This window comes from Lepidochelys kempii, chromosome 25 (assembly GCF_965140265.1).
Source record: "Lepidochelys kempii isolate rLepKem1 chromosome 25, rLepKem1.hap2, whole genome shotgun sequence".
In the NCBI taxonomy this organism is placed as follows: Eukaryota; Metazoa; Chordata; order Testudines; family Cheloniidae; genus Lepidochelys; species Lepidochelys kempii.
In genome coordinates this window covers 17,465,658-17,490,333 of record NC_133280.1, presented here as the reverse complement: position 1 = coordinate 17,490,333, position 24,676 = coordinate 17,465,658, and the positions used below count along the sequence as shown (strand labels likewise).

General features: G+C 41.0%; 2 protein-coding genes across 4 annotated transcripts in view; one reads left to right on the top strand and one right to left on the bottom strand.

Annotated features, from left to right (window-relative positions):
* Positions 1 to 4,280, bottom strand: part of LOC140903318 (zinc finger protein 90-like) — an 86,535-nt gene extending 82,255 nt beyond the window's left edge. The window contains 1 exon segment of the mRNA XM_073324450.1: positions 3,659 to 4,280. Within this exon segment, the coding sequence (XP_073180551.1) occupies positions 3,659 to 3,914 (256 nt within the window). The 5' untranslated portion in view covers positions 3,915 to 4,280.
* Positions 4,281 to 4,654: 374 nt separating this feature from the next.
* RAB8A (RAB8A, member RAS oncogene family) lies at positions 4,655 to 20,818 on the top strand. Of its 3 annotated transcripts, XM_073324457.1 has the most exons (8): positions 4,655 to 4,838; positions 6,486 to 6,546; positions 10,179 to 10,239; positions 10,848 to 10,925; positions 11,572 to 11,661; positions 14,022 to 14,087; positions 14,833 to 14,883; positions 16,211 to 20,818. In XM_073324457.1, exons 1-8 carry the CDS (start codon positions 4,679 to 4,681, stop codon positions 16,301 to 16,303), a joined length of 660 nt encoding a protein of 219 aa, XP_073180558.1. In that variant the 5' UTR covers positions 4,655 to 4,678; the 3' UTR covers positions 16,304 to 20,818. The 3 variants fall into 3 exon arrangements, with proteins under 3 accessions (XP_073180558.1, XP_073180560.1, XP_073180559.1); XM_073324459.1 differs by lacking the exon at positions 11,572 to 11,661; XM_073324458.1 differs by lacking the exon at positions 14,022 to 14,087.
* Positions 20,819 to 24,676: the final 3,858 nt, after the last annotated feature.

Sequence of the window (24,676 nt, the reverse complement as noted above, 5' to 3'; positions counted from 1 at the left end):
CCTGGTCCAGTCCACACAAGAGATCCACTTCCTGGACACTACAGTGCTAATAAACAATGGTCACATAAACACCACCCTATACCGGAAACCTACTGACCGCTATTCCTACCTGCATGCCTCCAGCTTTCACCCTGACCACACCACACGATCCATCGTCTACAGCCAAGCTCTGCGATACAACCGCATTTGCTCCAACCCCTCAGACAGAGACAAACACCTACAAGATCTCTGTCAAGCTTTCTTACAACTACAATACCCACCTGCAGAAGTAAAGAAACAGATTGGTAGAGCCAGAAGAGTTCCCAGAAGTTACCTACTACAGGACAGGCCTAACAAAGAAAATAACAGAATGCCACTAGCCGTCACCTTCAGCCCCCAACTAAAACCCCTCCAACACATTATTAAGGATCTACAACCTATCCTAAAGGATGACCCAACACTCTCACAAATCTTGGGAGACAGGCCAGTCCTTGCCTACAGACAGCCCCGCAACCTGAAGCAAATACTCACCAACAACCACATACCACACAACAGAACCACTAACCCAGGAACTTATCCTTGCAACAAAGCCCGTTGCCAATTGTGCCAAAAAAACTATCTATGGGGGGAAAACCATCACAGGGCCTAATAACATCAACCACACTATCAGAGGCTCGTATACCTGCACATCCACCAATGTGATATATGCCATCATGTGCCAGCAATGCCCCTCTGCCATGTACATTGGTCAAACTGGACAGTCTCTACGTAAAAGAATAAATGGACACAAATCAGATGTCAAGAATTATAACATTCATAAACCAGTCGGAGAACACTTCACTCTCTCTGGTCACGCAATCACAGACATGAAGGTCGCTATCTTAAAACAAAAAAACTTCAAATCCAGACTCCAGCGAGAAACTGCTGAATTGGAATTCATTTGCAAATTGGATACTATTAATTTAGGCTTAAATAGAGACTGGGAGTGGCTAAGTCATTATGCAAGGTAGCCTATTTCCTCTTGTTTTTTCCTACCCCATCCTCCCCGAGATGTTCTGGTTTAACTTGGATTTAAACTTGGAGAGTGGTCAGTTTGGATGAGCTATTACCAGCAGGAGAGTGAGTTTGTGTGTGTATGGGGGTGGGGGGATGTGAGAAAACCTGGATTTGTGCTGGAAATGGCCCACCTTAATTATGCACATTGTAGGGAGAATGGTCACTTTGGATGAGCTATTACCAGCAGGATACTGAGTTTGTGTGTGTGGTTTTTGGGAGGGGGGTGAGAGAACCTGGGTTTGTGCAGGAAATGGCCCAACTTGATTGTCATGCACATTGTGTAGAGAGTTGTCACTTTGGATGGGCTATCACCAGCAGGAGAGTGAATTTGTGTGGGGGGGTGGAGGGTGAGAAAACCTGGATTTGTGCTGGAAATGGCCCACCTGATGATCACTTTAGATAAGCTATTACCAGCAGGACAGTGGGGTGGGAGGAGGTATTGTTTCATATTCTCTGTGTATATATAAAGTCTGCTGCAGTTTCCACGATATGCATCTGATGAAGTGAGCTGTAGCTCACAAAAGCTTATGCTCAAATAAATTGGTTAGTCTCTAAGAAGCCACAAGTACTCCTTTTCTTTTTGCGAATACAGACTAACACGGCTGTTACTCTGAATTCTTCATAGCAGTGCATGCCTGCATAACAACAGCCCAGTCAACCTGACCTACCAAAACCAAATTGCTTAGCTACTGATGAGGAGCAATCAGGGTTGGTGAGCTTCCAGATGGTAATAGCCACATTTCTCTAGGAGCTCTCATTTTACTGTGCAGCTCTGTGAAGATTTCTAGTCAGGTGGCCTGAACTTCTTTTGCAGATGCTTGTCACCCCAGGCCTGGATCACTATCCTTTCCCACTAGTCACCATTAGTCTTCTCATATCAGAAATGGCACTGCACTGAGTGAAGCTGCTCCAGGAAAAGTTCATTCACAAGTTGCTACTCCATTTCCTCCTCCTTCACCCAAACTGGTTCAGCAGCATGGTGGCTTGCCTACAAAGCAAAAGACATCCAGCAGCGTGATCTCAAACACATGCACAAGAGCCTCTTGCAAACAGCTGTCATTCCCACAGCATGCAGCATTGATCCCTAGCCCAGTCTGAAAATGGAACAGGCTCACAAAAGCCAGAAGAAACGTGAGATAAACCAGGAGATGAATCATGGGAATTTGCAAGTTTGATCCCAATTCCCAGAATTCCAGTGGCTTCCTAGAGGTATCCCACATTCCCACAGTGACCTATGAGAAAAGTCTCACAATGCACAGAACCTAACAAAGCACCATAGGATACTTGTCTAGAATGCTGAGCACTTACTCTGAAAAAGTCTGTGACTCTGTACACATTTGGAGGGAAATAAGTGACAGCTGGCTATGTGGACACAATTATTTTGTAACAGTTATTCTTCAATAGTTAGTGCACACAGAATATCAGGGTTGGGAAGGGACCTCAGGAGATAAATTGTCCAACCTCCTGCTCAAAGCAGGACCAATCCCCAACTAAATCATCCCAGCCAGGGCTATGTCAAGCCTGACCTTAAAAACCTCAAAGGAAGGAGATTCCATCACCTCCCTAGGTAACCCATTCCAGTGCTTCATCACCCTCCTAGTGAAAAAGTTTTTTCTAATATCCAACCTATACTTCCTCCATTGCAACTTGAGACCATTACTCCTCATTCTGTCATCTGGTACCACTGAGAACAGTCTAGATCCATCCCCTTTGGAACCCCCTTTCAGGTAGTTGAAAGCAGCTATCAAATCCCCCCTCATTCTTCTCTTCTGCAGACTAAACAATCCCAGTTCCCTCAGCCTCTCCTCATAAGTCATGTGCTCTAGCCCCCTAATCACTTTTGTTGCCCTCCACTCAATGCTTTCCAATTTTTCCACATCCTTTTTGTAGTGTGGGGCCCAAAACTGGACATAGTACTCCAGATGAGGCCTCACCAATGTCGAATAGAGGGGAACGATCACATCCCTCGATTTGCTGGCAATGCCCCATCTTATACATTCCAAAATGCCATTGGCCTTCCTGGCAAAAAGGGCACACTGTTGACTCACATCCAGCTTCTCATCCACTGTAACCCCTAGGTCCTTTTCTGAAGAACTGCTACTTAGCTATTCGGTCCCTAGTCTGTAGCCGTGCATGGGATTCTTCCATCCTAAGTGCAGAACTCTGCACTTGACCTCATCAGATTTCTTTTGGCCCAATCCTCTATTTGTCTAGGTATCTCTGTAACCCTCCAGCATATCTACCACTCCTCGCAGTTTAGCGTCACCTGCAAACTTGCTGAGGGTGCAATCCACACCATCCTCCGGATCATTAATGAAGATATTGAACAAAACCGGCCCCAGGACCGACCCTTGGAGCACTCCCCTTGATACCGGCTGCCAACTAGACTTGGAGCCATTGATCACTACCCGTTGAGCCCGACGATCTAGCCAGTTTTCTATCCACCATATAGTCCATTCATCCAGCCCATACTTCTTTAACTTGCTGGCAAGAATACTGTGGGAGACCGTGTCAAAAGCTTTGCTAAAGTCAAGGAATAACACATCCACTGCTTTCCCCTCATCCACAGAGCCAGTTTTCTCCTCATAGAAGGCAACTTTTAGATTAGTCAGGCATAACTTGCCCTTGGTGAATCCATGCTGACTGTTCCTGATCACTTTCCTCTCCTCCAAGTGCTTCAGAATTGATTCCTTGAGGACCTGCTCCATGATTTTTCTGGGGACTGAGGTGAGGCTGACTGGCCTGTAGTTCCCCGGATCCTCCTTCTTCCCCTTTTTAAAGATGGGCACTACATTAGCCTTTTTCCAGCCCCCGGTCACCACAGAAACATAATTTACAAAAACCTCCCAGTATAAACAAGCCCTTAGAATCAGTAACATGCCAATACACTGCGTTTTAAAGAACAAAAATCTCAATTACTTTCCCGGCAAAAGCGCGAGTGAACAGGACTTGCCGCACACAGAGCTAGAAAATTAAAGCTTTAGCACTAATGTCGGGTCATTTTCAGCCCGCGATCTCACCCTGAAGGTTTGGCAGCGGCTGCCAGCGTGAGAAGCCCATTTCCTAGACACAGCCCGTGGCCCTGCCCGTCCCCGACACGCGCAGGCGGCAACAGCGCAAGGAGCCCGCAGTGGGTCAGCCGCGAGCCCTGCGTTCCGTTCAGCTTGGCCAGTGAGACTCGACTAAGCCGGTTTCGCTACGAAACTCCAACCGGAGCCGCGCGCCCGCGCCCGCGCCCGCGCCCCCGCCCCGGGACCGCTGGCTGGTAAAAACCTGGGCTGGGCTCGGCTCGCTCGACCCCAGACACCCCGGGGGGAAGGAGGGCGGCCCCACGGAGGCATGGGCGGCCCAGGACCATAAGGCTCACCGAGCTATTCCGGCTCTGGCCGTCGCCTCGCCCTACTACCGCCACCGCCAGCGAAAGACCTCGGAATGACAACACGCAGCAAGGCAGCCAACCAATCCGGGAGGAGGTTACACATTCGGCAAGACGCCCCACCAATGGGACTTTGGCTCTCTGCTCTTCCTGCTCGGGAACCGGCAGGGTGGGATGTGAGGTGACGCATGCCTCAACTAGCCAATAAGAGCAGGCAGCGGGTGTGAGGGGCAGTAGTCTCACCCTGTGAAGCTGCGCGAGAGGCGGATGCTTCCGGAGGGGCGGGGCCCAGCCCGGTGGAACATGGCGAAGACCTACGATTACCTCTTCAAGCTGTTGCTGATCGGGGACTCGGGCGTGGGCAAGACCTGCGCGCTCTTCCGCTTCTCCGAGGATGCGTTCAACGCCACCTTCATCTCCACCATCGGTGAGCGCTGCCCCCTCAGCCGCCGCCCCTCGGGGACGCAAAGGGCGAGCGAGACGGGGGGCGCGTGTTGCTAGGGCAGGGCGGCCCGTGTGGCGGCAGGAGAAGGGGGGACAGGGTCGCTGCGTGTTCGGGTCTGGCGGGGGAGATCCGTGTGCCTGTCTGTGACGTGTGCCCGCTTACGGATAGGCGTAGCCGGTAGAGCCCGAGCTGTCGTGTGCGGGGTGGGGCAGGGGCCGTCAGGAGTGGGCTGCACGGGGGTGAGGGGAATGGTCCGAAACGGAAGGCTTTGTATTGACACTACGATGTATTGTTTCCGAGTAGCAGCCGTGTTAGTCTGTCTTCGCAAAAAGAAAAGGAGGACTTGTGGCACCTTAGAGACTAACCAATTTATTTGAGCATGAGCTTTCGTGAGCTACAGCTCACTTCCACGGGTGTGCATCCGATGAAGTGAGCTGTAGCTCACGAAGGCTCATGCTCAGATAAATTGGTTAGTCTCTAAGGTACCCCTTTTTTTTTTATGATGTATTGTTGTTTGCCACGGTAAATTAAATCTAAATAGGACACGCTCAGTCCGCAATAAGAGTCTCCAAGCTGATGTGCACCGAAGTAACTGCCAACTCCGACCCAGTCTACACTGCACTCTTTTGCTAGTGGGTTTTTTGCAACATTTACACTACCCAAAAAAGCCCTACTGTAGGTAAAGATATACCAGCATAAAAGTGCTTTTACCAGTATAGCTTATTATGGTTGGAGAACTGGTATAAGCTACACCAGTAAAAACATTTTTCTGCCAATATAAGCTGTGTCTGTAGTAGGAGGATTTGCTGGTATAGCTGTACCAGTAAACTTATTCTAATGTAGACTATGCCTTAGTTATTTCAGTTGCAGTTTGTGTGCAGACAGGTCCTTAGCTAGATAGTGTACTTCTGTACTTTTTCTTTTTGCATAGCAGTTGAGGTTTCATACACTAGTAAATGGGGGGAGTAATGTGATCTTAACTGATGATAGTATATAAACAAACCTCTGTAGAATTACATATGGAATTAAAAATATAAACCATTTTGCTCTGAAATCTGACTTATCTTCTAGTCATACTAAAATAAGACTATTTTTAAAGTGTTAATTTTTATTATTACAGATGCCAGTTTTTGACATATTGTCTTAGTAGGAAAAGACTACCCCACAGCTAAAATAAATTTTCTAATAATCTATTAGAATTGAGAAAAGAGAAATCTAATAAATAGTAATTATATGATACTTCCAGCGACACCGTGTGGCATAATGCTCTGTTGACCTTGATACAGCTTTTCTGAAGTTAGATTGAACTGTACATTGTGGTTCAGCTACAGCTACAGTAGGTTAGGCTTTGAATGTGACTGTACTTAAAGGGATATTATTTATTTGGAGTAACAGTGTTACAGTTTCCCTGCTGGTTTACACCAGGTCTGCTTTCAACAGGGGCTTTCTGAATGTCTTTGTTCAGAATGAGCTAAATGTTGTTAAGAACTCCATGGACATTCAGAATTCACTTTGTATCTAATCTATTAACTAAATGGAATGGGTGCCTTTGTTTTGGAAAATTAAAGGGGAAAAAGTGTTAACTTGATCTTTACTGGAAATCTTAATTAATGTAGGTTTTTTCCCCAGGTATTGACTTTAAGATTAGAACCATAGAGCTAGATGGCAAGAGAATTAAACTGCAGATATGGTAAGCATTTACTTTTAAAGCTATATGAATTAAGATAAAATGTTTAGCTTATGCCAAGTATCTCTCTGCTTCACAATTTGCATACTGAGTGGTGATATTATCAATAGGATTTTTGCCCTAATCCTGGTTTTTGGGAAATTATAGTATCTGAGTTTATTGAAGATGGGGTTTATGGAAAATAAATCCTATCAAACTAACTTGATATCTTTTTCTATGAGATTTCAAGTTTGGTAGATAAAGGTAATAAAGTTGATTTAATAGACTTCTGTAAAGGTGTTTGATTTAGTACCACATGAGATTTTGCTTAAAAAAAAACAACAACCAAAAACTAAACAATATAAAGTTTAACATGGCATCCATTAAATGGAATAAAAACTGACTAAGTGATAGATCTTGAAAATGTAATTGTAAATGGGAAAATCATTGAGCGAGTATGCTTTCACTGGAAACAGTGGAGTCTTGCCTGGATAACACTAGAACTAGGGGTCAGCAAATGAAATTAATAGGCAGCAACAAAAGGAAGTATTTCTTCACACAACACACAGTCAACCTGTGGAACTGTTTGCCAGAGAATGTTGTGAAGACCAGGATTAACAGGGTTCAAAAAGAACTAGTTCATAGAGGATAGGTCTATCAATGGCTATTAGCCAGGATGGGCAGAGATGCAAAACCATGCGCTGAAGTGTCCCTAGTTTCTGTTTGCCAGAAGCTGGGAATGGGCGACAGAGGGTGGATCGCTTGATGATGACCTGTTCTGTTCATTCTCTCTGAAGCACCTGGCATTGGCCACTGTCAAGACAGGATACTGGGTTAGATGGACCATTGATCTGACCCAGTATGGCTGTTCTTATGGATCAATTCTTGGCCCTGTCAAGGTTCCTCCCCCACTCTGAACTCTAGGGTACAGATGTGGGGACCTGCATGAAAAACCTCCTATGCTTATCTTTACCAGCTTAGGTCAAACTTCCCCAAGGTACAAAATATTCCACCTTTTGTCCTTGGATTGGCCGCTACCACCACCAAACTAATACTCGTTACTGGGGAAGAGCTGTTTGGACACGTCTTTCCCCCCAAAATACTTCCCAAAACCTTGCACCCCACTTCCTGGACAAGGTTTGGTAAAAAGCCTCACCAATTTGTCTAGGTGACTACAGACCCAGACCCTTGGACCTTAAGAACAATGAACAATCCTCCCAACACTTGCACCCCCCCTTTCCTGGGAAATGTTGGATAAAAAGCCTCACCAATTTGCATAGGTGACCACAGACCCAAACCCTTGGATCTGAGAACAATGAAAAAGCATTCAGTTTTCTTACAAGAAGACTTTTAATAAAAATAGAAGTAAATAGAAATAAAGAAATTCCCCCTGTAAAATCAGGATGGTAGATAACCTTACAGGGTAATTAGATTCAAAACATAGAGAACCCCTCTAGGCAAAACCTTAAGTTACAAAAAAGATACACAGACAGAAATAGTTATTCTATTCAGCACAGTTCTTTTCTCGGCCATTTAAAGAAATCATAATCTAACACGTACCTAGCTAGATTACTTACTAAAAGTTCTAAGACTCCATTCCTGGTCTATCCCCGGCAAAGACAGAATATAGACAGACACACAGACCCTTTGTTTCTCTCCCTCCTCCCAGCTTTTGAAAGTATCTTGTCTCCTCATTGGTCATTTTGGTCAGGTGCCAGCAAGGTTACCTTTAGCTTCTTAACCCTGTACAGGTGAGAGGAGCTTTCCCCTGGCTAGGAGGGATTTCAAAGGGGTTTACCCTTCCCTTTATATTTATGACAGGCCCTATGCTATTTAACATTTTTATCAGTGACCCGAAGGAAAAACATAAACACTGAAAGATTGTAGGTGACACAAAAACTGGGAGAGTGGTAAATAACGATTTAGAGATGCCTGGTAAACTGCGTGTAAGCAAATATGCATTTTAACATGGCTACATGTAAATATATACATTTAGGAACAAAAAATGTAGGCCAGACTCTATCCAGGGATGCATTGACTCTGAAAAGGATTTGGGGGTTATGGTGGATAATCATCTGAACACTAGGAGCTCGTGTGATGCTGTGGCCAAAAGAGCTAATGCCATCTTGGGATGAATAAACAAAGGGAACATAGAGGTCAGAAGGGACTACAGGGGTCATCTAATCTAACCCCCCTGCCAAGATGCAAGATTTCTTGGGTCTAAACCATCCAAGACAGATGGCTATCCAGCCTCCTTTGGAAAACCTCCAGTGAAGAAGCTTCCACAACTTCCTGAAGCAGTTTTTTCCAGTGTCTTACTGTTCTTACAGTTAGGAAGCTTTTCCTGAAATTTAATCTAAATCTGCTATGCTGTGGTTTGATCCCATTGCCTCTTGTCTTGCCCTCTGTGACAAAAGAGAACAATTTTTCCATCTTTTTGTGACAGCCTTTCAAGTATCTGAAGACCACTATCAGATCTCCCCCCCCGCAATCTCTCACAAACTAAACCTACCCAGGTCCTTCAGTTTGCATTTGCTTTTTCTGCAATAGCATCGCATTGCTGACTCATGTTGAGGTTGTGATCCACCACAACTCCCAGATCCTTTGCAGCCATGCTGCAGTCAAGCCAGTTTTCCCCCATTCTGTATTTGTGTGTAGGGTTTTTCTTCCCGAAGTGTAGCACCTTGCGTTTGTCTTTAAATTTCATTTTGTTGTCTATAGCCCAGTTCTCCAGTTTATCAAGATCCCTCTGAATTTTTGGCTCTATCCTCCAAAGTATTGGCAACTCCCCCTAGCTTTGTGTCTTCTGCAGACTTGATCACTATGCTTTCTATACCTACATCCAGGTCTTTAATAAAGATGTTAAACTGCATTGGACCCAGAATAGATCCTTGTGGAACCCCACTTGAAACCTTCCTCCAATCCAAGATCATTCCATTAATCCAGGACTCTCAAATAGGAGTAGAGAGGTTATTTTATCTCTGTCTTTGGCACTGGTGCAACTGTTGCTGAAATACTGTGTTCAATTTATCAACATCCTTCTTGAATTGTTGGCATCAGAACTGAAGAGAGTTCAGAGACCAGCCATGAGAGTGATTAAAAGTTTAGAGAACTTGCCTTTTTAGTGATAGACTCAAGGAGGTGGGTCTATTTAGCTTAACAAAGAGAAGGTTAAGGGGTTTCTTGATTACAGTCTGTAAGTTTCTACATAATGAACAAATGTTTAATAATGGGCTCTTCAATATTGCAGAGAAAGGTATAACACAATCCGATGGCTAGAAGTTGAAGCTAGACAAATTCAGACTGGAAATAAGCCATAAATTTTTTGCAGAGAGTAATTAACCATTGGAACAATTTACCAAGGGTTGTGGTGGAGTCTTCACCACTGATCATTTTAAAATCAAGATTGGATATTTTTCCAAAAGATCTGCTTGAGGAATTATTTTGGGAAAGTTCCCTGGCCTGTATTATTCAGGAGGTCAGACTAGATCATAATGGTTCCTTCTGGCCTTGGAATCTGTGAAGATAAAGCTGTAGTTTTGGTGTGTTTAAAGAATGTCCCTGTAATGTTTAATGAAACTCTCTCTAGTGATCTTAATTTCAGAATGTGTTCAAGTAGTTTGCATGTACTAATTGGGTTTGCTTAATTATTTTAGGGACACAGCTGGGCAGGAACGGTTTAGAACCATCACAACTGCATATTACAGAGGAGCAATGGTAGGCATGATGTAGCTGAAATTTTTTTCATTTTAAATCTATTTATAATGTTCTGCAGAAAGTGAAACCATTCAAGTTTTACTATGAAGCATAATCATTTATAACTATAATGAGCTCAGAACTTGAACTCTGCTTGGCAAGGTATTTGATAAGACCAGTGTTCCCATCTCTATGTTCAAATTATGCTGCAGCAGCAACAGCTGGTCTGGGATTCCCACAAAGTCAGACTTCCAGTGTGACTTGCATGTGCATGTTGGTGGCAGATAAACCAATAACATGTGTGGCTTGCTAGGACATTGGTTGCAGTACAGCTCAAAGATTCTTGTACTCTAATGATACATAATAAATTTAACCCAAACTACATACTAGAATGCTGTTTGGTTTTTTGTTTCCTTTCAGCAGTTGCTTCTCTGTGCAAGTGGCTTCGTATCAAAGGTTGATGTGGTTTTTTTGTGGTTTTGTTGGTGTTTTTTTGTTTTTAAATTCTAGCATTTCAGAATTTATTTTTCTTTCTGTCTTGGACATGTATGTAATCCTTACAGAAACAATTGTTAGTTGAAATTAAGTTGCCATGGTTTGTTTTTTGTCGTTTTGTTTTTTATCTTTAGGGCATCATGTTGGTATATGACATAACCAATGAGAAATCTTTTGAAAACATTCGGAATTGGGTCAGGAATATTGAAGAGGTAACTTCCCACTTTATTTACAGAAATCTTTAATATTAAGTATACTGTCCCTATTCAAACTTTAGAAAAGTAGTTAAAATCAGAATGGTTCAGAACTGTTAAATTTGTCACTAAATTGTGTATATTAAAATAATTTTTTTTTTGTGTGGAGTGGGTTGGAGAATCTGTGTTCGCAAGAAGCTTCAAATTGGTAATATCTTCTGGAATTATTAGTCAGTAGTAATTCAGTATGCCCACATGTAAGAGCAGACTGCATGAACTGGAGTCTTCCCTGCAATTACGAAATCCAATAGTTGACTCTTTCTACCCTGACAGCATTCTAATTATTTCTAAACAAAGCACTTTCAGGGCATTGAGTGGCACCAGTATACTGCAGCTATGAGGTATTGTCCTAGCTGGAGCCGTAAATCCCTGGAAAATGTTCAGCATCAAAGTTGTCAATGCATTCAGCACAACAACTATTTCATCTTGTTGATGGCATTCTGCATTTATTGAGCACTTCTAGAGTTAACTCAGTACTTAGAATTCAGAAAATTTGTTAATCTTACAATGTGCAGTTAAGAAGCTTTTCTCTAGGATCACCAAAAATTATGTAAAATAACAAAATCCTAGGTCTCTGTAAATTTTCTGCCCATTTTCATCTTAGCATGCATCCCCAGATGTCGAAAAGATGATTCTTGGAAACAAATGTGATGTGAACGACAAAAGACAAGTTTCTAGAGAGCAAGGGGAGAAGGTGAGTGCCCCAGTTCCGCTCTCTGGATAGACAGTAGTCTGTTGTGATTGAATCCCATGTTCTTCTAAGCCCCTTTGGTATGGACAGTGACCAGTTCTGAGCTCTGGGTCTCTCAGGCACAGTCCCAGTTGGAGACCTAGTGTCTCACATCCTTCCTGGGCAGTGAGACCCACATTCTGGACACCTTAGATGCTGGAACTGGTGCTACAGAACTCCTCAGCCCCTGGTTGTTTATACATATTCCTCCCAGAGTTCACCTCCCTGTAGGAACTCTGGTTTCTTAAGTCCTTCAAGGAGAACATGGCAGTAAAGCAAGGAATAGACTTAGCACAGAAGTTTCTTAATCACAAACCCTTACACGTGAGTTACAGATCTATGGAGAACAACAAACTCCTGAATGCAATCCCCCTAGTCTGACCTCACTGACCCTGTGAGTCTTGGGTTTGGTATTAGTCCTTAAACCAGACAGCCTATCCAGCCTTCTTGGCCTGGTCATCTTGCAACTGGCAGTGTAATGGTCTCCCCTGTTTAGAAGCACCCCTTTTTAAAACAGGCTTGGGGTATGTCTATGTTGCGATCACTGGGTGTGATTGCAGTTCAAAAAGATATACCTGAACTAACTTTAATCTCACTGGCTCCAATCTCAGAACAGGAAAGCTGTGGCTATACAAGCAACAGTGCAGGCTATAGAAACCCACCTGAAATCCTGGGTAATTACTTGTGGGGCTAGCCCACACTGAAGCTTGTGCTTTCACAGCTTGACTGTTTCAGGACCCAAGCTAGCTAGATTGGGTATGTCTGCTCAAGCTGCAGTTACACCCAGCAATTAAAGTCTACACGTACTCGCAGTCCCTCTTGTTGACCATGTGTTTCCTCTGAGGAAATTCCAGGGTCCAAAGTCAGTTGATCTGTTCGTAGAAAAGCCATTGTTCCAGTAGGGAAGAGTCGTTCAATGTTGATGGTCTTTGGTTGATCTGTCACAGCTTTTCAGACAGTCTGTCCATTACATGTCCAGCCTCTGCTGTGAAATGGATACTCTAATCTACTGTTTACAATGCTAAATGACATTCACAAAACTAAAAGGAGGACTTGTGGCACCTTAGAGACTAACCAATTTATTTGAGCATGAGCTTTCGTGAGCTACAGCTCACTTCATCAGATGTTTACCGTGGAAACTGCAGCAGACTTTATATACACACAGAAATCATGAAACAATACCTCACAAAATTCACAAAACTGAATTCATAATTTGACACAGACGTATCCCCCAAATTGTCACAGTGAGAACAGCATTGTATTGTGTATCATTGATCTTTATTGCAAGAGTTAAAATTTTAACAATTCTGCAATACTTCAGGAAACTCATCAGCTGGTGTGTATTTTATTTAGGAATACAGGTAATAACTTTTTTCGAAACCGAGAGTTGTCACCCTTTCTCTAAAATGTTCCATTGTGGCACATTAGGCTGTGTCCTAAAAGTCTTATTGCTTAAATTCATTTATTTTTAATTAGACCTTTAAATACAAAAATGCACCTATCCATGTTCTCTAGACACCTTTTTGACACACTTAAAATGTATTTTTAAATTATAATGCAAGAACATACCACACATTCTCTTCCTTTTTGAAATTCTCCTCCACCCTTCCATATTGTCAAATATATGAGGGGGAGGAGATGATCCTATATAACAAAGTCTTATTCCCCAACCATTGGGACAAGTTCCTAGGTGTGTAATGACAAACTTTTTGAGCAAAAGGAAGAAAATTTACATGCTTTGGAAGGCCTGCTTTTCCCTGAAGGCTAGTGGAATAGGGCATATTGACACCTAAAGCTGGAAGATGCAATCCTGCTAATTCCTCATAAATGACAAGAGAGGTCCATAAGGGTACAGGGATCCACCAGAGCAGAACAGCTTGCAGGCACTTAGTTTTATAATTTGTAAGAAACTTCATTCTCATCATCACCTATTCTTGCTGTTTTGTTGTTCTAATTTGGGTTTCTCAGGCAAGATTTGATATTTTTGGATATCTCTTTGTGTAGGTATCTTGTTGGGATTGTCATGAGTGCTTTGCAAAAATATGCATATTTTTACCTTTAAATACAATGCTTTTAATTTTTCTTTTTAAAAAAGACTGCAAGTTAAATCAGTGTGTAATGTAACTAGGATACTAAAAAACCAATTTGGGTAAAGAGAATTTTTTTTTTAACTTTTAAAAGATTCTGTGGTATCTGAATTTCAATTTAATGCTGCCACTTTGCAAAGTTCTCTGTTCAGTATCCTGGCAGGTCCTGCACAGTGAGAATGAATTCTTATTCAGGGCTTATATCTGATATGAGAAATCTTTATTTATTCTGTTCAGCTAGCTATTGGTTTTGGAATTAAATTCATGGAGACCAGTGCAAAAGCGAATATTAACATAGAGAATGTGAGTACTGACATTTTTTTCTTCTAGTACAGACTATTTTATTTAGATTTGTACATAAAAGCAATAAGAGTATCTATTTTGACTATATGCTGTTAAATCCTATCAGTTATTGGCAATGGGTTTTTAGCTAATTTAGACGGTCTAATGGAAGTATTTTGCAAAGAGCACGTTCCACTATGTAAATTAACTTAAAATAATTTTGTACAGTCTTATCTGTATTTACTGTAATTCTCTGCTTACTACGAACATTCCTTCTGTCCATCCTGATGAATGGTTATGGTATGAAGCCCTCTCCGCTGCGTGTGTGTAAAATCTCTCACTGTGCCCTCCAAAAGTGCCAAGGTTGGGTGTCTCTGGCATCCTGCTGCAGATTCTTTGGCCACTGATGGATTGACTTGAGGTGGTGTCCGACATGACCTGGTATATCCTTTCACATAGTAATCTGCACTAAGTCAGCTTGTTGTAACTTTCAGTGACTCTTGCACATCAAACCAAAGTTCTGTTATCTAGATATGTGGATCAACATCAGTGATCCTGGAGAGAGAGACTTTCTCTCTGAAATTAAGAGTCTCTTTTTAAACTGTTAAAGGTTTCCAAGTGGTAGGTCACAAATACTTCTGGCTGAAAGGTTGATATTCATCAGTACTTCTTGTTTTTGGAGTTAAGAAAGCAACTTTTATTAAACAAACTTCCACATGTATAGGTTGCTAATAAAACACAAGTTTTAAATATGCTCTTACTTTAGGCATTTTTCACTCTTGCAAGAGATATCAAAGCAAAAATGGACAAGAAATTGGTGAGTAACTGTTACTGAGTCCAAGCCACTTGTGTTGTTTTTTGTTTTTGTTTTTTGTTTTTTTTTAAATCCCACTACAGTATTAAATTGATTAGATTTTTTTTTTTTTTTTGTGGTCTGTTCCACTTAGGCACATTGGTGATGACAGAAACTTTCTGTCAGTCCTCCAATCAACTTTGTGCTTTTTGAATACAAACAGATGGCTAATTCCTATAGCGTAAAGTCATAATTGAGAGAGAGTTTTTAAATAGAGATTCTCTAAAGTTGCTAATAAATCCTGTATTGCTTTACTGAAATTGTGGTGAGAGCTATAGCAAAGAAACTAGTCAATGAAATTCCTTACTTTGGCCTTGTCTACACTATGTTGGGAGATCAATCTAAGTAATGCAACTTCAGCTATGTAAATAATGTAGCTGAAGTTGCCATACATAGATCTACTTACCACTGGGTCCACACTACCTGAGTCGACGGGAGAGTGTCTCCCATCGACATTCCTTGCAATTCTCGTTCAGGTGGAGTACAGGACTCAACAGAAGAGTGATCTGCAGTCTATTTAGCGGGTCTCCACTCAACCCGCTAAATCGACTGCCGATGCATCGATCGCCACATGTTGATCCCGCAGTAAGTGGAAACAAACCTTTACATTCTCATTGAATCATAGAAATTAGAAATGGGTGGAGGCAGATCAGGTTGTTCCGTAGTGGACCCAGTGTTCTCCAAAATATTATCATGTAACCAGTTCTAGTTATGGGACTAGCTTCTGGGAATTTTATCATCAAGTCATGTTTCACCTGCTGCATTTCTAAAAATTCCTTCAGGCAACAGACGAGAGTGCATGAATTTTGGTCTTCTTTATTAAACAAGCTTAATGAAGAAGCATTGTGTGACTTTTACTGAAACAAATTCCTGTATAGGTTTTTTTGATGATGATCACCATGTGACATAGAAGTGGGTGCAGATATAACTGTCATATTTGGGTCTTGCTAATGACTCAGATATTTTAATGAGACCAATATAAAAGTGGTGGATGCTTTCACCTCAGTAGGCATTTGAATCCAGTAGGCGTGTCCAGAATATGCACGGTCTATGTTTGGTTGAGCCCGGTTTAGCAAAATTCACTTTTTGTTTTTTGATTATTTTTGTTTGTGTGTGTGTGTGTGGAGGGGTGTTTTTTGGCTTGCTATGGAGACTGATCCAAAACCCATTGAAGTCAATGGAAAGATTCTCAATGACCTCAGTGTGTTTTGAATCCAGCTCAAAAGTAAAGTAATCTTGCAATCACGCGAGTTAAATATAAATAAATCTTTTAAATTCTTTGCATCTTTAGGAAGGCAATAGCCCACAAGGCAGCAACCAGGGAGTCAAAATCACACCAGACCAGCAAAAGAAAAGCAGCTTTTTCCGATGTGTTCTTCTGTGAGGGACACTGCCTTAATCTGAGCATCTGCTCCATCAAACTGGACTGTGCCTGTTCTGAGTGAGATTTCCTCTGTGTGTGGATTTAACAATTTCAATGTCGTGTCACACTGTGGCCATCAGAATAAGATTAAGAAATTGTTTATTTTAATAACTGTCTGACTCTTCAATTTTGGAGATGAAATTTTTAAAATATTTTTCTGTCACACCTTCCACTTGGCACATGCATTGTCTAGGGAAGGGATACAGATCAAAAGTGACCTGCAATAGCACCTTTATTGACAAGCTTCACTCTCTGGGCGGGGGTTTATATCTGTAATGTGTCTAAAGTAGAAAAATTAAGTTTAAATGACTTTACACTGAAATGCCAACATTAATAAAGTTATGTGTACATGATACACATGCATATAAATGTCTATAGATACATAGAGCACAATCACTTCAAAACAACAAAAATGCACTTATTTAAACAGTTACTTCCAGCTTTCAAATGGTGGGTAGAAGGTTTCTGCATATCTATCCTTTGGGCTATAACAGGAAAAAAACATTTTTGTCTGCACGTCACTAGTTCAGTTCCACCATTCTAGACAATCCACCAGTAAAAATTAAATGAAATGCAATGCCTCATCAGAAAGAAAATATCTATTTTTTTTAAGAGAACCAAAGTGTGCTGTAAATATAATAAATCCTTGATATGAGAAGTTTTGGAGGAAGAAACTTTATTTTCCCCATGTTAGGGAGGACCATCCATAATATATTTGTGGATTATCTAGGCATCTTTTAAACTGAGATAATTTTATTCTATACTCTTGTGCAAATGATCTGTGTTTCTAATCTGTTGTTTATAGTTATAGGCCATGGTTCAAATATAGATCACCTTATTCAAAAGTCATGACATAACTGAATAACACTATGATGAGCCACATAAATTTTTAATTTCATAGTTGAGAATGACTTCAAGCAAACCTTTCATGACTTAGTGGTTATTTCTAACTTGCGAAAACAAAAATGTATTGCATTGCTCCCATATGAAAATGCACACTCCATATATTGATACTTTCTGAAAACTGGCTTTTTTTTTTCCTTTGGCTGAGATTTCTTTCTCTCATGCCATGATTGCTTAAGATTTAAAGTGGCAGTGAACTGTTTTAACTATGTATGGCAATGCAAAAGATGAGGAACAGGAAACTTGTGGTGACCCTTAAAGAAAATATACTTCTGTGTATGTACACTTTATACACACACACACACACAACACATTCCAATATATAAAACTTAACAGCCAAGCAATTTTAAGCTCTTTTTATGCAGCTTTCCGTTTAATGGTTATAAAAGTGATTTAGTTAACTAGATTTGAAAAGAAGCCAACAAGTGTGAAGTATTTAGAAGCTGCTCTTTCTGTCCGATAACTGGCATAATGGTAAAAGAGAATTTTTGAAGAAAATGAACGTATCAGCAATGTCCTGCAACTCACTGGAATTGTTAACATGTTTTGTTTACATTGACAACTGCACTTAAGGGAAAAATAAATTAAAGCTCATTTTAAAATTGGGTTTTTACTCCCTACCTCTGTTTCCTTGAAGTCTGCGTGAATATGTTCCAACCTCTTTTCTTGCAGTAGCTTTCACTAGTGTCACTAGAGTTAAAGGGCAAATACATTATTGTAAAATACTTTATTAACTAATTCTCCTGCAGGCAAATATGAGCTCAGCCTTTTGGCTCAAACTGAATACAAAAAGGAACTAAAGCTTCACTCTCTTGCACACTTACCATGTTACTTTTTTAAATGGCTTTTTTTTTTTCCTGTGCTGTCAGCTACCCTGTGTCTAGTGTTGGTATGTTAAACTGAGCTAATTTTGTTCATTAAGTCATTTGCATGTAACATGCATATTCCAACAAGAATCAAGTAAGGATTTTATAGTATGAGGACTTTGCAAGTGTGCTGAATGACAGACTTCTCTAGAGTAAAATAATTCAGTTAATCATGGCTACATACGCAAACTAAAAGGGTCCTTTGTATTTCTGAGTACAGCTAATGCAGAGGTATAGGATGAACATGCAATGCTACGATGGAAGGATAAACGAGCATTTTTAAAATGTTCTAGGTAGACATGAATAGTTGGGGGTGGTTTAGGGGTGAGATGGTGGAAAAGTGTCGACAAACAAGATTCTCTAATACGTACATTTAAATATGTTTAGTTTCTGTTTCAAAACAGTGAATGAGGAATGTTCAGCCTCCATCCTTATACCCTGTGGTAGCTGGGTGTTGCAGTACATATTATCCTTTGATTCGTGACTGTAAAATAGTGGGCAGTCTGATACACTATGCGGCCTACTATTACATGGCATCCCATGCTACAGAGTTATCAGGCTTGATTTGGGAGGGGAGTATTCACTTCCAAACAGAGGTCGAAGGATGGAGTTGTAATCTTCACTTTTTATTTTTCTAGATCTTCATGGCTAGTACTTTAGTCTTTTTAATGTAAGTTAACTTTCTTGTATATGAATGTCCCATGTTTATGCAGGTGGTTGCACCTGTTTATATACCTACCTTACAGCATCATGATTTTTCTTTACAATTATTCTAGTTTACTTAATTAACAATTATATTTTTGCTCAAACTCAGGAAGTTTCATGCAGTTAACTGTGATGTACTGTCACCACTGTACATCTAGGTTATATAGATTTGACATAAAGGTTAAATCAATTTTAAGCAACATGAAGGCTGATATTCTAGCATAGCAAATATCTGTAATATAGTGAATTAATGTGTACAGTTGGATACATGTTTTCCGCAAGTGCTGCTAAACATTGACAATGCTATATACAATTTGTAGCACACTCACAGATCTTGGATAAATTTAGCATGTAGCTGGACGCTTTCACTAGCACTTTCATAATTAAATTGGTATTCTAGAAAAAAAAATGTTTTTATATCAACATGGCCAGAAGAAGCAACAAAAGAACAATAGCATATTCATTCATCACATATGTTCAACAGCTACTATTTGTACCACAGTTTTGTTTATATATGGAGGGCAAATGTAAATTTTTGGTGTATCAAGTTTTGTAAAACTTTGAAAACTCATTAGTTACTCAAACGTATTTAACACTTTCTGCAAAAGCTTTAGGTGTTTTTAAAAAACAACTAAAAATACAGCAGTTACTCTAACAATTGACACTTGGCTTACACAGAAACAAACCTACTTCTCGAGCACGAACTCAAAGACAAGGAGTACTTGTGGCACCTTAGAGACTAACCAATTAATTTGAGCATAAGCTTTCGTGAGCTACAGCTCACTTCATCGGATGCATACTGTGGCATTTGTGAACTCAAAGACGTTATCTCAATTGTCTTCATTTAATGACATCACAAGATCTTGTGGTTGACTTCATCTTTGAGGATGGCTGGAATATTTTCAGATTGGCCCACCCAAACAGAGGTCTCAGACTTTCAACACCCTATCTTTCAGTAATGAGTGAGGGTGCTTTTTAACATGTTGTCACCTTGATGTGCACAAAATGTGATCACCTGAGCGCACTAAATGTTTAGCAACATGAGAGCCTTATGCCAGCACCAGGCTTTCAGCCTCAGATTTATGAATCCTATGGATTATTTTCATCTCCTTACCGCTGCTGAGAAACATTTGGTGTCTCCCTTTAGGTGGGATGTTACTAACAACTTTTATTTGCTGTTAGGGTGTTTTTTCCTCTTACTTTCTCTGGCTGATACTAGTGCCCAGAGGCCACCGTGGTTTAAAGGTGTTCTGTAGGATTTGAAGCAGTTGGGTGGTACACTGAAGAAGAGACTGGCAAAGAGCTGCTTGGAATATGATGTTCATTTGTACAGCACGTTTATAGGGGGATACGGAAGAATTTACCAAGGCACACAAACGTTTGTGATCATTCCTAGACATTGCAAATACATCCAAATGAATGCTGTTGGGTAGTGTGCAGTCTGATTACTGCAGGGTGACTTGCTCCATGATTCATTTCTTCAGCTGATCATGGTGGGTAGGTGTGTGAATAAGGTAGATTGGCAGGCTGGTCTCTCTCCAGCCCTTGCTGCAAGAATTATATACTCCCAATGGGGTGTCGATCGGGGTTTAGTGTGACTTGGTCACTAAGGAAAATCTAACCTCGTTCGTACTGACTTTTAAAAAACCTGTAAACGTTTTTCTTTCAGTGTTTTTTAGGATGACCACTGTTGTCTGCTCCCTCTGTGATAATGCCTTTCTTAAAATGCACTCATTGGTTTTCATGTTTGTATTTTTAAAAGCTGTTATGTTTATTTTGTGGTATTTGTTTTTACTCTGTTGTACAGGACCCTGAACGCTACATAAATAAATTTCTTACGAAAAGAGCAGAACTTTTTTTTCTTTGGTTTCTGCCAGTTCTCTTCATCTTTCATGTATATAGCTTCCTAAGTAGAAAATAGGGTATTTATTCCTCTAGAGAGAAGGGGCAAGAACTTGGGGTAAGTTCTGAGTTGGTCTCAACTCAAAATTTTTTTCCTAATTTCCAGTCCTCTATTGAAAAAACATCTGAGAAGAGCAACACAGGGTAACAGTATCTAGCATAAAGATGCTTAGCAACAGGGCTCATTTTACTGCAGAATCGAGTTGATTACATACTTTTAATTTTATTGGACCAATATCTGTTGGTGGAAGGTACAAACTTTCAAGTTACTCAGAGCTCTTCTTCAAGACTAATGTAGCTCGAAAGCTTGTACCTTCCACCAACAGAATTTGGTCCAATAAAAGATACTATCTCACCTACCTTGTCTCTCTCATCTCTTGGGACCCACAAGACTACAACACTGCAATTCAATTTTATTATTCTGTGTATTCCCCTACTCTAAGCAACCACTCTTGCATATATTTGGGAAACTGCCATAAGTGATGTTTACTTAATTTTATTGAAACTGCCACACAATTAAAAAGCTATGTTATTCCACAGATCAATGTGGGGATTGAACTTGTGAGTCTTGGCATGTAAGTGATTTCAGTGTTAAATGTATATGTAGCAAAATAAGAATTTGTATATCATAAAAATAATTCAACATAAGTCTCAGCTATAAGCTGTAGGATTGTAGACCTAGGGCCAGTAATGTACAAAGCATAGGTTTAGAAAACCTTATCTTGCTGCAGTAATGTGTGAAAACTGGTCACTAGTGTAGGAGATGGACCAATCGTAAGTATATACAAAAAGTAGCAGTGATAAATTGGATTATTTTCTATAACCACACAGAGCTTCCCCCCCCCCAACTTCCTTATCTAACTAAATGTATGACTTTAACTAGGGTAAGAGGAATGCAATAAATGCCAATATTCCTGTTTCCAAACTTCATAGTCTTAACTCGTTAGTTTTGTTGTGTATTGGTTCCAGCATCCCCATCTTAGGGTACTTTCTTTTTATAGAACCAATTCTCCTGGATTTATTCTGGAATTCCTTCCAGCTCCTACTCCTTCCCTCTGGCGAGCATGCTTATCCCCTGTCATATTGCTAGCAGACGGCTGCCGCTGCTCTCATACATGATTTTTAATTTCCAAAATTGTTTGATACTGTACCTTATGCTATGAAGGAGTTGTGTGCCTGCAGTTTTCTAATGTACCATTAAGTAACCCTTTGCTGCCTGTGTGATAGCTTAGAAAGCTCACTAAGCTTTACATTTTCAAAGTATTTTACAACCTAATCATATCACAGTAAGTTTAATTAACTTAAGTATCATATGAAATGCAATGAAAATAATATACTCCATTGTAACTTCATAGAAAACTTAACACACACAGCTGCTAGTGAAATCCAGATTCTAGTAACCAAAAATTAACTGTTGAGTATATAGGTAAAATGCACTTGTGTTCTGCAATGTACATAATAGATGACAAATTCTGAAGTGTGTTCGCATGGTGTACTTTCTTGTACAGCTGCCTATTTCCAGTATTGGCTGATTGCTCATGAAGGTAACAACTGTTGTCTCTTTAACTTGAAATTGTTTATAAGTCAAAATTGCTGCTAGCAGCCCTGTTGTCTTTGGATATTTTTAACCCACCTCTTGACTCTAGCCAGTTAGTAGCTTGCTTCTGAACCTGATAACACAAACTCTAGCTTTTTCTTTTTCCATACCCCACACATATACCCTAGGGAGGTTGGAGCCTTCCCAAAGGCAGTGTAATCTGTTGTTTTATTCAGAATAACCTTGTCCCCAAAACTAAGTTCATGACCTTCAAATGAAGACCATGGAAAAGTTCGTAACTACAGCAAGCCAAATCTTGTGACGATCAAAAACTTTGAGCAATAAAGACAGTTTCCCTAGCCAGCAGGAAGTTGAGCAGCACGGTACCAAGGCAGCTGGGGCCCTTGATTCAAGGTTGACACCTTGAGTAAAACTTGATAGGCCCAGAATCTCTCTGATGCACTAGGGTCGATTTCTAAAGGGGGATGCTAACTGCTTATATGGTGTTGTACCAATGTCCGAAGTTAGTTGCACATTTCTGATGCAGTACAAGGTGCTAGTGGAGAGGTGTGAGGAAATGTCCAATTAATTTTAATACAGAGGGACCACTCCACTGGCTGCTGAATTCCATACAGGTCTGCTGTGTATCCAGGGCAGCTATACTTAACTGTCAGCACTCACAGTGTATGGTGTAAAAAGAAAAGGAGTACTTGTGGCACCTTAGAGACTAACCAATTTATTAGAGCATAAGCTTTCGTGAGCTACAGCTCACTTCATCAGATGCATATCGTGGAAACTGCAGCAGACTTTATATATACAGAGAGAATATGAACCAATACCTCCTCCCACCCCACTGTCCTGCTGGTAATAGCTTATCTAAAGTGATCATCAGGTGGGCCATTTCCAGCACAAATCCAGGTTTTCTCACCCTCCACCCCCCCACACAAATTCACTCTCCTGCTGGCGATAGCCCATCCAAAGTGACAACTCTTTACACAATGTGCATGATAATAAAGTTGGGCCATTTCCTGCACAAATCCAGGTTTTCTCACATCCCCCCCACCCCCATACACACACAAACTCACTCTCCTGCTGGTAATAGCTCATCCAAACTGACCACTCTTCAAGTTTAAATCCAAGTTAAACCAGAACATTGGGGGGGGGGGGTAGGAAAAAACAAGAGGAAACAGGCTACCCTGCATAATGACTTAGCCACTCCCAGTCTCTATTTAAGCCTAAATTAATAGTATCCAATTTGCAAATGAATTCCAATTCAGCAGTTTCTCGCTGGAGTCTGGATTTGAAGTTTTTTTGTTTTAAGATAGCGACCTTCATGTCTGTGATTGCGTGACCAGAGAGAGTGAAGTGTTCTCCGACTGGTTTATGAATGTTATAATTCTTGACATCTGATTTGTGTCCATTTATTCTTTTACGTAGAGACTGTCCAGTTTGACCAATGTACATGGCAGAGGGGCATTGCTGGCACATGATGGCATATATCACATTGGTGGATGTGCAGGTGAACGAGCCTCTGATAGTGTGGCTGATGTTATTAGGCCCTGTGATGGTGTCCCCTGAATAGATATGTGGGCACAATTGGCAACGGGCTTTGTTGCAAGGATAAGTTCCTGGGTTAGTGGTTCTGTTGTGTGGTATGTGGTTGTTGGTGAGTATTTGCTTCAGGTTGCGGGGCTGTCTGTAGGCAAGGACTGGCCTGTCTCCCAAGATTTGTGAGAGTGTTGGGTCATCCTTTAGGATAGGTTGTAGATCCTTAATAATGCGTTGGAGGGGTTTTAGTTGGGGGCTGAAGGTGACGGCTAGTGGCGTTCTGTTATTTTCTTTGTTAGGCCTGTCCTGTAGTAGGTAACTTCTGGGAACTCTTCTGGCTCTATCAGTCTGTTTCTTTACTTCTGCAGGTGGGTATTGTAGTTGTAAGAAAGCTTGACAGAGATCTTGTAGGTGTTTGTCTCTGTCTGAGGGGTTGGAGCAAATGCGGTTGTATCGCAGAGCTTGGCTGTAGACGATGGATCGTGTGGTGTGGTCAGGGTGAAAGCTGGAGGCATGCAGGTAGGAATAGCGGTCAGTAGGTTTCCGGTATAGGGTGGTGTTTATGTGACCATTGTTTATTAGCACTGTAGTGTCCAGGAAGTGGATCTCTTGTGTGGACTGGACCAGGCTGAGGTTGGTGGTGGGATGGAAATTGTTGAAATCATGGTGGAATTCCTCAAGGGCTTCTTTTCCATGGGTCCAGATGATGAAGATGTCATCAATATAGCGCAAGTAGAGTAGGGGCTTTAGGGGACGAGAGCTGAGGAAGCGTTGTTCTAAATCAGCCATAAAAATGTTGGCATACTGTGGGGCCATGCGGGTACCCATAGCAGTGCCGCTGATCTGAAGGTATACATTGTCCCCAAATGTGAA

Bases quoted from the DNA above. Each gene is read 5' to 3' on its own strand.
- RAB8A (XM_073324457.1), top strand. From the start codon at position 4,679: ATGCTTCCGGAGGGGCGGGGCCCAGCCCGGTGGAACATGGCGAAGACC. The intron at 6,547-10,178 runs GTAAGCATTTAC...TAATTATTTTAG, and splicing joins AGAATTAAACTGCAGATATG to GGACACAGCTGGGCAGGAAC. The intron at 10,926-11,571 runs GTAACTTCCCAC...TTTTCATCTTAG, and splicing joins GGGTCAGGAATATTGAAGAG to CATGCATCCCCAGATGTCGA.